Consider the following 12,089-nt stretch of genomic DNA (forward strand, 5'->3'; position numbering starts at 1 on the left):
GGGGGGGGGAGGGGGAGAGATACTGGATCGTTGGGTGGTTGGAGTTTTCGGATTGTGGACTGGAAGGCCCCAACACCCAGACACGGCAGGTCGGAGTATCCGTGCCCGATCCTGTCGGGATGGATGATGGGACCTGGACTCGTTCAAGTATTTTCTTGGCGCTCCCTTGTCAAGAAATAAGCCACGTGCCGATAAGGATCTTTATCAGCTCTTAGCCACAGCCTTGCGTGTCCCCGGTAATGTCGGTTTACATGTAAACAAACAACGAGCCTGGGCAGCACCCAATCGCGTCGCCGATCGGCCTGCCGATTGTTTTGTCATTGCAACTTCCTCAACAGCGTATCTCCCCCCACCACCGTCCGCCTCAACCATTGTGCGCATTGTCTTGCGCAGTGTGAAGAAACAACAAAATCAAGAATTGACAAAATATTCGAAATTGACGCATTATTATCGTTCAATCAACCTCCGAAATATGTATCGGTTTCGCGACTAAAACACCAAACCCGATTCCGTTTGCGACAGCCTCGACCTTTGCGCGATCACATTCCCAGCTACTGGCCTTCGCTCAGCCAAGCGGGACAAGAGACATCACCGTTACTACCAAGAAACAAGGCTGATTCCGACAATTCCTCTCGAGAAATAACATTCCTGTACGAATCGACCTCCGGCCGCAACGGCGCATCCGCGACCATGACAGACTACTTCATCTACGAAAATCGTCTGGTGTCTTTTGATGGGCAGCCCCTGGCAAACAAAGATGGGATACCTCCCGCTGATTCCCGAGGCAAGCTGGTAAAATGGCCACACAAGTCTTTGTCAGCGGATGAGGTCAGTGAACGGCACCGGAGAGAGGCAGCAGGTTGACAAAGCCTAAGTGGAAGAGGAGACTGACCGAACCGAACTTCTAGCTCGCAAAAGCCGGGTTTTACTTTGATCCCATGGTCATTAGTCCCGACAATGTAACATGCTTTTTGTGCGAGAATTCCTTTGATGGCTGGACGCCTGGAGACCATCCAATCCAAGAACATCTGAAACATTCACCATTTTGCGGCTGGGCTGTGACGGCAGCGGTCGAAGCGAATCTTGGAGACTATGGGAAGATGCACCCTCTGGAACCGATTCTTGTCGATGCGCGGAAGGCTACCTTTGGGGGGAAGTGGCCATACGAATCCAAGAGGGGATTCAAGTGCAAGTCAAAGCAAGTAAGCATCCCCTTGCACTTGCCCGAACCGAAGGAACACAAGCTAACGGGTCGCAGCTTGCCGAAGCTGGCTGGAAATTCGCACCAACAATCGAGGATGAAGACATGACAGTTTGTCCATATTGCCTGCTAGGACTTAGCGGTTGGGAACCTGGTGACAAAGCAATGTAAGAAGCGTTGCCCTCCATCTGACAAATATCTACCGCAACCAACTAACAAGCAACTTAGCGACGAACACCAGAGACGACAACCTCAATGTGCGTTTTTCCGTCTTCAGGAGGAATTACCACCACCGAAGAAGCCCACGAAAAGAGCCAAAACAGCCAGGACATCCAAGGTCGCCCACCGCCTTTCTGTCCAGCCTGTCGGCATCCCCACTGCAGAAACCTTGGATCAAGTATCCGCCTCAGACACCGCGGGCGGCCTTGAGGATACCATCATGGCGCCAACCACGCGAGCAGCAAAGAGCAAAAAGGCAACTACTAGGAGTCGAAAAGCGAAAGCCCAGAAGAAGGGAGCAGAGCCCAAGGAAACCTTAAAGGACAAACCAGCAGACGAACAATTGGCTGCTGAAGAACCACCAAGTGGACGGAAGCGGGGAAGCGAGTCGATTTCCGACTCTGTGGACTCCAACTCGGAGGCGCCTCCGCAGAAGAAGCGGGCAACACGAACAGGAGGAGCTGCGATTACTGATGTTTCCACTTCAGCCGTGGAATCACAGGACAATGACATTGTCGATGCACCATCTCCCAAACAAACAGCTACCCGCAAGAGAGCGCCCGCCAAAGGAACACAGAACTTGCGGAAAAGCTCACGAGTTTCTCTCCGGCACTCACATTCGACAACAGCGCCGCAGACGGATTTGTCGAATGATGAGGCCGTCGATCGTCAGATGGAAAGTGATGACGCCGATATTGGTCCAGGACGCAAAGCGCAGGATGCAAAATCACAACAGGAAGCGATTGCTGAGGATCCAATCCATGCATCCGACATCCCCCTCCCCAAAGATAGTCGCAAAGTAGCTGCTCAGAGGAGGATGTCTAAGCAAGCGAAAAGGATCCAACAGTCTCTTCCATTATCCGATCCTATCGACGAACTGACGAACGGACCTACTGCTGTGCCCGAAGCTACATCTATAGTGCCTCAAATAGCAGAGCCCGAGCTAGGATCTGGAGAGGATCTTGATATAACCTTGGTCTCAAAAAGTAGCGACCGACCCAGTACGGTCAAGCGGGGAAGAGGACGCCCATCAAAAAAGTCTACATCTTCCCATGCGCCAAGCGAAGTGGCAGAGCAGCAGCGAACTTCATCTGGGATCCCGCTTCCGGAGGCCCAAGCCCCGGTCGAGACCCAGGCTGAGCCTGAAACTGAGCGCCGCTTATCAGCTTCAACTCCGAAAGAGGCGGGCGTTGAAGCGGCAGCAGAAGAGCCGGTTCCGGAACCTACGCCCCGGGCCTCCCCTCTAAGAGCGGCCGTTACTCGTGCTGCGCCGACACCAGCCAAACTGAACAAGTCTCTTCCTCCGCCGCCATCTGAGTCCCCAGATCACCTGTCTCAGCCGCTTGCTACACCTCAGGCACCTACAGTCGCGCGTGTACCTCAAGAACAGCCAAGTGTCTACCGCTCGCCTTCAATGCAATCCTCAAATGCAGAGAACCGACCCCCATCGCCGAAGCAATTGACCCCAATTGTCGAACGTCATGCTCTAGCACCAATGGCCACCACACCAGACAGGCCCACTTCTCCTTCCAAACGGACGATTCTGGGTGCCCTTCAAAGCACTAAGCCTTGGACCGCGGCGGATTTAGACAATATATTCTCGCCCAACAAGAATGACTACGGCAAGGAAGACGGCATTGACAAACTCTTGCACAAGGGCAGTGAGCTCACGAGCCCGGAGAAGCGGATGACCGTGGAGGAGTGGATCTATCATAATGCCAGCTTGGCCGAGCAGAGACTGAAGAGGGAATGCGAGGAGATGGTCCTGCTGTTTGAGAAGCAGGGTGCTAGAGCGATGGAAGCTTTGGAGGGGCTTATCGTCGAGTAGTGGGTGAGTGGCACGACCCTTGGGCACCAGATTATCAGCATAAAAGGACGAGAGGTGTGGATTTGCATACTAAATTCCGCTTCTGGTTCAAGGTCGGGCAAATTCTGTGTGTGTGATACCAGGTAATGGACATGAAATTTGCGTGATGCGTTACATAGCAAGCTTATTGTGTCAGTGACTTTGGCTTCTGGTTTGAGTAGCATGGAAGGCGTCATTCGATGTCCGGTTAGACGATGTAGGGATAGCATTGTTGGTGACGTTACAATGGAATTGCACAATAGTGTGCATCACAACGAAACAAGCCCTAAAGTTACAGCTGCAGGTTCTCTAGATAATGCCGGGTTGGGGATCTGGACTAAAGAGCGAGTGTGATGAAAGTGGTTTTGGTTTTTCCATTAGCGGGCGCTTAGTGGTTGTGAAAGCGTTTACACCAAGAAGTAGAACGAGAACTTGACAGCCACCTGGCGAGATAGCGAGTAAGAAACATTATAGGCAAGCAAGAGGGCAGAAAATGAACATATATAATATCTGACTCTAGTAGTCTTTCAGACACAAACCATGTCGACTCTGTTTAGGAGCTCCGTGTGGTTGTGACTTGCAACTGAAGTAATCGACGTGCAAGGGTTAGGGTTACTACACCGTCCGTTTTTTTCTTCGTGGCGCTGCCCATGACTTCATTGGGGCAGGCAGCCTTGTGAATCTACTTTGGTACCTTCACTACAGCCACCAATTACGAACCACGCGACGCGCTTCAACCTTTTGCTTCTTTAGTTGGCTTCCATCAATTTCAATCTCGAAGGCGAAGATAGGATATACGGCAATTCTCCTGGCTGTAGTCAATAAATCATCACCTATTTGCAAAGCCCTTTGCGCCGCCGTATTTCAAAAGCACCACCAGCAACAACCATCACAAGGTACCGACCGGCATCGCAGTAGTAGTAGCAGCGACAGCTCGACAGCTCGACAGCTCCCCGTCGTCGTTGCACTCCCGTCGTCACAATGAGGCTGACGGCAGACCTTATCAACAACTCCCTTTCCTACCTCAATCCGCTCAAGGAGCGAGAGATAGACCTCCGAGGTGCGTTCCATCGAGAAGAGCAGATACTGCACGGTTGATCTTCAAGTTTCCAAAAGCGCGTACAAAGAACAGAGTTGATATATCGAAAACCTATGTTGGGTTGGGATACATGCAATAGGACACAGAATACCTGCTATTGAGAACTTGGGCGTTGCTGGGGTAAGTTTCTCCCTTCTCCTGGTTCTTCCTCTACTGCTAGTCCTGCTACTGGTAGCCCGTTTCGACCAAATGATCAATTAATGCAGTTTGCTAATCCGGTCGCTACTACAGCCCCACGATGCCATTGATTTCACCGACAACGATATCCAAGTGCTGGGCAACTTCCCGCTCTCTCCCCGCATACGCACCCTCCTCCTCGCCCGCAACAGGATCGCCCAGATCCAGTCGACCCTACCGAATGCGATCCCGAACCTGAAGAACCTCGTCCTGGCGTCCAATAACATTGGCGAGCTGGCGGATTTGGAGGTGCTGGGAAGGTTTCCAAGGCTCACACACTTGGTCTTGACGGACAACCCCGTTACCAAGAAGGAGGTACGTCACACAACGCCCCTTCGTCACCCAGTGTTATGCAGCCGAGAGAGAATCGGAGACAGGGATGGGAAATGGAATGAATGTACGGAATGGCTGACAATGGTTTGTTGACACACAGAACTACCGCTACTGTGTTCTCTGGCTTTGCCCTCAGGTTCGCTTTCTTGATTACGTCAAGGTCAAGGACGCCGAGAGGCAAAAGGCGAAGGAGCTGTTTGGAACCGCTGATGAGCCGACGGAGTTGGCCAAGACGGTATGTACCTTGTCTTCTTTTTACAATGTCATGACAAACCTGCTAACATGTAACCAGATAAAGGGAATCAAGACCAAGACCTTTGACGTTGGCGCCAGCTCCGCCAACGGTGCGGCCGGCAGTGGTCCTTCCTCGAAACTTTCGCGTCTCAAGCTTACAGAGAAAGAGAAGAAGAAGTTGCAGGATCTGATCAAGAAGGCCGACAGCTTGGAGGAAATCATCAGATTGGAGAAGGCGCTCAACGAGGGACGGCTGCCACCTGGCATTATCGCCGAGGATGACGATGCCATGGAGGAGTAAGGAGGAAGCAAGGTGATGGGCACCTGACGAACGTGGTAGATCAGGTTGCCATATGTTCGTGATATGATGGCTTGCAGAGGTGACGAAAAGGGGGAGGACGGCACTTCAAAGAGCTTACCATTTGTCGGCGTTCGGTTCTAGATGGGGCTTACTGCAAAATAACTGTATACCAAATTACGCAAATTTGTTGGGTTGAAACAGAGACACTGTAACATGATAGTGGTGTGATGACTTCACTGCAGCAATCGGAGCGGCCTTGAGGAAAGGGACGCTGGGATGAGCATATCAAGGGCCCATGGTGTTGATTCGGCAACTCTTCACCTCTTTAACTTCCTGTACTCACCCAGATATTTAACACGTCTATTCGGCTCTGTATGTATGGACAGTTGTTCAACTAACCCGTCATATCCACATCCCCATCATGACCCCGATATTGCTGTGACGCCGCCTGCCTCATCTCCATCTGCAACTGCGCGCTGGGATCCTCGTCCGACGTAGTAGCTGGCGGTGATGCCGACAAGATACCCCTATTTATACCGCTCATCACACCAGGAGTAGAACTAAACGGTCGTCCCGAAGCCGACGACATGCCCACCACACCCGTCGTGACACCCATATTGGTAATACCGGTATTAACCCCGCCAGCACCGAGTCCATTCACCGGCGCCGCCAGCCCTCCAATGCTTCCACTAGCACCGCTTCCTGTACCAGCAGGCAACCCCCCATTCATAGACATCAAGATCGACGTTTGCTGCAACCCGCCGGACCCCTTTTGCTTCTTGGCATTCGGCAGCATCGCCATCCTATCCCGCTCATCTCCATGATCACCTACTTGTCCCTGCTCCAAAGACAGCATAACCCCCTCGGGAGCTGCCAGTCCTCCCATAACCGGTCCAGGCGCCAAAACGACCGCGGCGGCGGTCCCCGCAGGAGGAACCACAACGTCGCTCCCGCCCTTGACGCGGGCCCGGGCGGCCGCTGCTTGCGCCTTGATGGCTTTGTAGGAAGAAGTCTTGGGCACCACGTCCTCAAGGAACTCGAGGTTATCGTGGTGGGAAACGGCAGCGGCCACGTCCTTGTATTGCACGTTGCGGCGAGGCTTGCGCTCGGCTTTGGCCATGTTCTGGGCTTCCGAGGCTAGGTGTTGGATGAACATTTCTGTTGCCAGAGTGATCACGAAAGCGGCATTGTTGGAGCAGACTGTGATGTCTGGATCTACGGCGATGATTTTTTTGACCCTTGTGACTGAGTGAAGAGGATGTGGTTAGTATATGAAGACTCACACGGAGTGAATGGGTGAGAGGAAGTTCAAGGGGACTGCTGGGTTTCCTTACGGGGCAGCTGGGTTTGGCCTGTGACTTCCTTTCGGGGAGGGATTGCTGTGGTGTTGTACGGCATCTTGTTGGCAGGGAGAACGGCGGATCTCCAGGAGACGATTTGCGAAGTGATTCCAAGTTCGGAGTAAATTTTATATCGCTGAGGTGAGGGAGAAACCAGTTTGGGGTTCAGTTCTACTTTTCGTTCTAGACTGAGCTTCGTAGGTGCCGCCACCGAGGGTGTGACAAGTTTGTAAGATTAGCGGCCGATATGTCAAAAGTGACCGTGGGTCCTCTAGGTGATCCGATCAAAGTCTAACCAGCTTTTCTTGGTCCTGAGAATGGTTTAACTCGAACTAGCGGATCAACGGTAAGAAGTTAAAGTGAAACGCGTAAAGACGCGATTAACAGAAGTGTTGCATCTTTTCCCAGACAACCCCATGGGTGGCTATAATATGGTACAGTACCATGGGGCGGGCACCTTGGCGGCCCAGGGATTGCCTGCCAAGAGCCCAGGACCCCGGAAGCTGGGCGCTGGAGTTGGGACGTCACTCAGTTCAGCCTTGCAGTGATAGCTTCAGTGGACGATTACAGGCACCTGGGCGGCTGGAGGCGCAATCGATAACGGTGACAACCTGGAAGACAAATACCTTAGGTATCATGAATACTTAGTACTTCTAGGTGCTGAGAAACGGCAAACAACTCGGACAAGCGCCCACCTATTTCGCACTTCCTACTTCACAGTCCGAATGCCAGCGACATGATGTCTAGAGGCGGCCCAGGCGCCATGAATTCGCAACCCCGATCTACGTCGTTCTCGACGTCAGTGCCCCAGATCCCGAACCAGCGCGCTCGAAGACCGTCCGTCAGCTCCCGGTTTTCCTACGCCGTGTCCATTGCCGAACAAGGAGAAGCCCAGACGGCCCAAGGAGTAGCAGCGCAACATCAAATCGAGGAGGAAATTGCGCAGATCAAGCGATACGAGGTCAGCAGCTAGCTTCGCTTGCTCCAGAGTTTGGGTTGTGCGATGCGACCGGGTTAGTTTGTGCGGCTACTAACATGGACCGAGTAGGACTTCACCACCATCGGTATGATACACCTTTGACATCAGAACCATTTCCGCCCGACCGGCCGGGCAGGCAGGCGCTGACGATAGACGACAGACTGGGTGCAAGATGCGGCGCGAGAACAACTGCGCAGAAAGGCGCGCCGAAAAAGAAATGCGGGGCTCTGGGACGCCGGCCGCTTCGACTGGCGACACAGGATACGGGAGTCTTATGATGCTGCCCAGGGCTGGATTGTCGTCACCATCATAGGCGCGGCAATTGGAGTCAATGCTGCTTTTCTCAACATTATTACCGAATGGCTTGCCGACATCAAGCTTGGCCATTGCAAGACTGCCTTCTATCTGAACGAGAATTTCTGTTGCTGGGGGGAGGACAACGGCTGCGACGACTGGCAAAAATGGACGGGTTTCTCACCCATCAACTACTTGATCTACATACTCTTTGCGGTTCGTAATACTTGGCGCTCCCACGTCGGGCCATCTGAGAAGACCAACTCCCCCGCTAACAGCGAGGCTCTAGATCTTGTTCGCCTGCACATCAGCCACCCTGGTCAAGTCCTATGCCCCCTATGCCGCCGGCTCTGGCATTTCCGAGATCAAATGCATCATCGCCGGCTTCGTCATGAAGGGGTTTCTCGGTTTCTGGACTCTGGTCATCAAGTCCTTGGCCCTACCACTTGCCATCGGCTCCGGTCTCTCCGTTGGAAAAGAAGGGCCTAGCGTACACTATGCTGTGTGCACAGGAAATGTCATATCGAGGCTCTTCGCCAAGTATAGACGAAATGCATCCAAGACGCGTGAGATCCTCAGCGCTTGTGCTGCTGCAGGAGTTGCCGTCGCTTTCGGTAGCCCTATTGGAGGTGTGCTGTTCTCGCTCGAAGAGATGTCTAGCTATTTCCCTCTCAAGACCATGTGGCGTAGCTACTTCTGCGCCTTGGTTGCAACAGCCGTCCTGTCTGCCATGAATCCTTTCCGAACTGGGCAATTGGTCATGTTCCAGGTCCATTACGACAGATCGTGGCACTTTTTTGAGATTTTATTCTTTATTCTACTGGGCATCTTTGGCGGTCTATACGGTGCCTTCGTCATGAAGTGGAATCTCAGGGTGCAAGCATTCCGCAAGAAGTACCTGACCAACTACGCTATTCTCGAAGCTACTCTGTTGGCGGCTGCCACGGCTATCGTGTGTTATCCGAACAGCTTTCTGAGAATCGACATGACCGAGAGTATGGAGATTCTTTTTCTTGAATGCGAAGGCGCTGAGGATTATCAAGGCCTCTGCGAGAGACATCACCGCTTTCGCAACGTGGTTTCTTTGCTGCTAGCAACCGTCATCCGTATCTTCTTCGTCATTATTTCGTACGGCTGCAAGGTCCCAGCCGGTATTTTCGTGCCGTCTATGGCCATCGGTGCCTCCTTTGGCCGCTCAGTGGGCATCATTGTCCAAGCACTCCATGAAGCCAACCCGCAAAGCCCATTCTTCGCTGCTTGCTTGCCCGATGTGCCATGCATCACACCGGGAACATACGCCTTCCTTGGCGCTGCCGCTGCTCTGAGTGGTATCATGCACATCACCGTCTCGGTGGTGGTCATGATGTTCGAGCTTACCGGCGCCCTCACTTACATCCTGCCAACCATGATTGTCGTTGGAGTAACCAAAGCCGTCAGCGAGCTGTTCGGCAAGGGTGGTATCGCAGACCGCATGATCTGGTTTAGCGGCTTTCCCTTCCTCGACAACAAGGAAGACCACAACCTCGGCGTACCCGTCTCGCACGCCATGATCAAGGATGTCACATCCATCCCCACCAACGGCATGACCCTCCAGCAAATCGAAGCTCTTCTCGCCGAGGACAACTACCAAGGCTTCCCGGTCGTGGAAGACGAGCACTCCAAGATCCTCGTAGGCTACATCGGCCGCACGGAGCTACGCTACGCCGTCGACCGCGCAAAGCGTGAGAGAACACTCAGTCCTCAAGCCAAGTGCACCTTTGCTCCACCGCCCAGCGCAGATGTCACCACCCCCGGCGCTGACATCATAACACCCGGTCTTGCCCGCATGGACAGCTTCAACACCATCGGCTTCGCCGAGCCATCCACCACTGCCTCCGCTTCGTCCTCCTCTTTCTCCTCCAACTTCATCAACTTCAGCCGCTACGTAGACACCACCCCCGTTTCCGCTCACCCGCGCCTCCCCCTCGAAACCGTCATGGAACTCTTCCGCAAGATCGGTCCGCGTGTGATCCTGATTGAGTACCACGGCAAGCTGATGGGGCTTGTCACGGTGAAGGATTGTCTCAAGTATCAGTTCAAGGTCGAGGCAATGGAGGAGGTTGCTAACAATGGACAACACAGTGGGCATGGACAGGGTAATGGAGCGGAGCAACAGGGGGTTGTTAGTAATGACGAGAGACTGTGGGAGTTGATGCAGAGGGTTGCGGGGTGGGTATCGGATAAGGTGTCGATCGCGAGTGGTGGGAGGATTCGGTTAAGGGATTCGTTGGATTTGTCTAGGGAGACGTTAGCTGGTGGTGCTGGTGCTCGCGTGGGTAGTGGTACTAATAGAACGGTGAGGAGTCAGGGAGGAGTCAGGGATGATCAGATACTAGATGGGACGGAAGATGAGGATGAAGATGGGGTTGAATTGGAGAATCGGCAGACGTACCCGCACGGATCTACGTCTGGGTAGCCGTGGAGCGGGATGAAATTAGTGCGATGAGGCGGGCCAGACGGGTTACATCGGTATATGAGTGTAATGTATGTAATGCCTGGCATTTTCTTCTGGTTGGGTATAGAGGTGATGAAAATTCGAGCGAGAGAACGAATCACTGTATAATAATACTATTACAGGCCAGACAGATAACGATGACAGACCGATCTCCATCGGGCTCTGGAACTGCACCTTCTCTGGCCTTATTGAAAGCAACAACTTGTCGCTTGTGTGTGCAGACCTGACCTCTTCCCTTTGCTTCCAACCTCAAAAGTCCCTCCCATAGAGAACGGCAGATAATCCCAGGGTCCTCTTTTTTTCCACATTGTCAATTATTTCACAGTATCAACCGGTGTGACCCCAACAACGGTCTTTAAACCATTTTCAGAACATGCTCTTGCTTGTCGTACTGTGTAAACACCGGTGAACGGTGAGACCGTCATGTCACCCTTAGTGAATAAATGAAGTACGCCTGACACATGACGCCAAAGTGGGCGGTTGGTCGGCGGTTGCAGGGCTGGCTGTGTTATACATACACTACAGTCTTACAGTCCAGTAGCGTAGAGGGGCCAAGACGAACCAGCGTGTTTTGGTTATCTTGTCCCTTCGTCCATTCAGGGGCAGTAGTAGCTGGCCCCTTTGGTCTAAAGGCTTCATCTATCAGGTAATGATAAGGTAACCGAGGAGGTTGTTGAGGGCACCTGACAGGAGGTTAGTTAGGTTGTCCCAAAATAAGAGAGAAAAAAAAGAAAGAAAGAAAAGGGAAGGGACCGGCTTGTGGACTGGCCGTTGTGGATGCACTGGTGTGTACACTACTGGCATTGCGATTCTCTCTAGGCAATGAGGCAAGATAGTGCAGTGGTATGTGTAGTTCAGGAGGCGAGAAGTAATGGAAGCGGTGATCCCGCCTTATCTCACTGAGACCGAACAACTGCTCCTCCTCACTTTTTTGAGTAGGTACTTGCTTACCTCTATGTACATAGCACATGCTAGTTGATGGAAAGGGCAAAGTCTCGCGTAACCGTATGAACATAACGAATATCATCTACCTACCTTGGTAGGTAGGTTTTAGTGTTCAAGGTGCGGTACCTCTACCTAGCCAACGACACATCCTAGTCTTTGTTCCTTGTACAGTGGCCCGGGGGTTACAAATCGAGCATCGTTACGGTGACTACCTACAGTGGCCATGAGTGGTACAGTACACTGGTGTCCAGTAACATGCCCTGGCGAAGGCTACCCGTCCATACCAACGTAAACACAATGTCGTTCAAGAAGCCGCGCAATGCTTGTCTTTCACTGTACAACTGACCGCGAAACGATTGTTGTAATCGTGGTTCATCTGAAGCTCGATTGCGGGGAAACCGCAGTTCGAAAAGATTCCAAGTCGCAACGAACGAAGTCGGAAGGGTGGGGACGACGTGTGCAGGGATAGTTGATGTTATGGGTTCCGTTCCACGATAATCGCTGACAGAGTCGCTTTTTTCTATTATTTTTTCTCCATGCGCTTGCGGAAACGCGGCCTTCAACAAGGGAAACACTGGACCCCGCCATACCAAAATGGTCACTTTCTCCACGCAATGGAAACGACGA

General features: G+C 52.6%; 5 protein-coding genes across 5 annotated transcripts; 3 read left to right on the top strand and 2 right to left on the bottom strand.

Moving 5' to 3' along the window:
- Window positions 1-690: 690 nt before the first annotated feature.
- NEUTE1DRAFT_120863 (uncharacterized protein) lies at window positions 691-3,289 on the top strand (the record flags this gene model as incomplete). The annotated part of the gene is made up of 3 exons (XM_009850955.1): window positions 691-828; window positions 909-1,202; window positions 1,443-3,289. The coding sequence occupies 3 exons, from the start codon at window positions 691-693 to the stop codon at window positions 3,246-3,248; spliced, it is 2,238 nt and encodes a 745-aa protein (XP_009849257.1).
- Window positions 3,290-4,066: 777 nt separating this feature from the next.
- NEUTE1DRAFT_59870 (U2 small nuclear ribonucleoprotein A) lies at window positions 4,067-5,603 on the top strand (the record flags this gene model as incomplete). Its single annotated transcript, XM_009850956.1, has 5 exons — window positions 4,067-4,326; window positions 4,445-4,485; window positions 4,597-4,857; window positions 4,976-5,110; window positions 5,168-5,603. 5 exons carry the CDS (start codon window positions 4,248-4,250, stop codon window positions 5,408-5,410), a joined length of 759 nt encoding a protein of 252 aa, XP_009849258.1.
- A 40-nt stretch (window positions 5,604-5,643) lies between these two features.
- Window positions 5,644-6,808, bottom strand: NEUTE1DRAFT_99159 (uncharacterized protein; the record flags this gene model as incomplete). Its single annotated transcript, XM_009850957.1, has 3 exons — window positions 5,644-5,723; window positions 5,810-6,568; window positions 6,745-6,808. 3 exons carry the CDS (start codon window positions 6,806-6,808, stop codon window positions 5,644-5,646), a joined length of 903 nt encoding a protein of 300 aa, XP_009849259.1.
- Window positions 6,809-7,437: 629 nt separating this feature from the next.
- On the top strand, window positions 7,438-10,645 carry NEUTE1DRAFT_128467 (uncharacterized protein; the record flags this gene model as incomplete). The annotated part of the gene is made up of 4 exons (XM_009850958.1): window positions 7,438-7,711; window positions 7,799-7,814; window positions 7,890-8,239; window positions 8,313-10,645. 4 exons carry the CDS (start codon window positions 7,487-7,489, stop codon window positions 10,476-10,478), a joined length of 2,757 nt encoding a protein of 918 aa, XP_009849260.1.
- Window positions 10,646-10,831: 186 nt separating this feature from the next.
- Window positions 10,832-11,687, bottom strand: NEUTE1DRAFT_108533 (uncharacterized protein; the record flags this gene model as incomplete). The annotated part of the gene is made up of 4 exons (XM_009850959.1): window positions 10,832-11,016; window positions 11,049-11,200; window positions 11,469-11,470; window positions 11,679-11,687. 4 exons carry the CDS (start codon window positions 11,685-11,687, stop codon window positions 10,832-10,834), a joined length of 348 nt encoding a protein of 115 aa, XP_009849261.1.
- Between the last annotated feature and the right edge of the window lie 402 nt (window positions 11,688-12,089).

The sequence above is a fragment of the Neurospora tetrasperma genome (genome assembly GCF_000213175.1).
Source record: "Neurospora tetrasperma FGSC 2508 unplaced genomic scaffold NEUTE1scaffold_2, whole genome shotgun sequence".
Taxonomy (NCBI): Eukaryota; Fungi; Ascomycota; class Sordariomycetes; order Sordariales; family Sordariaceae; genus Neurospora; species Neurospora tetrasperma.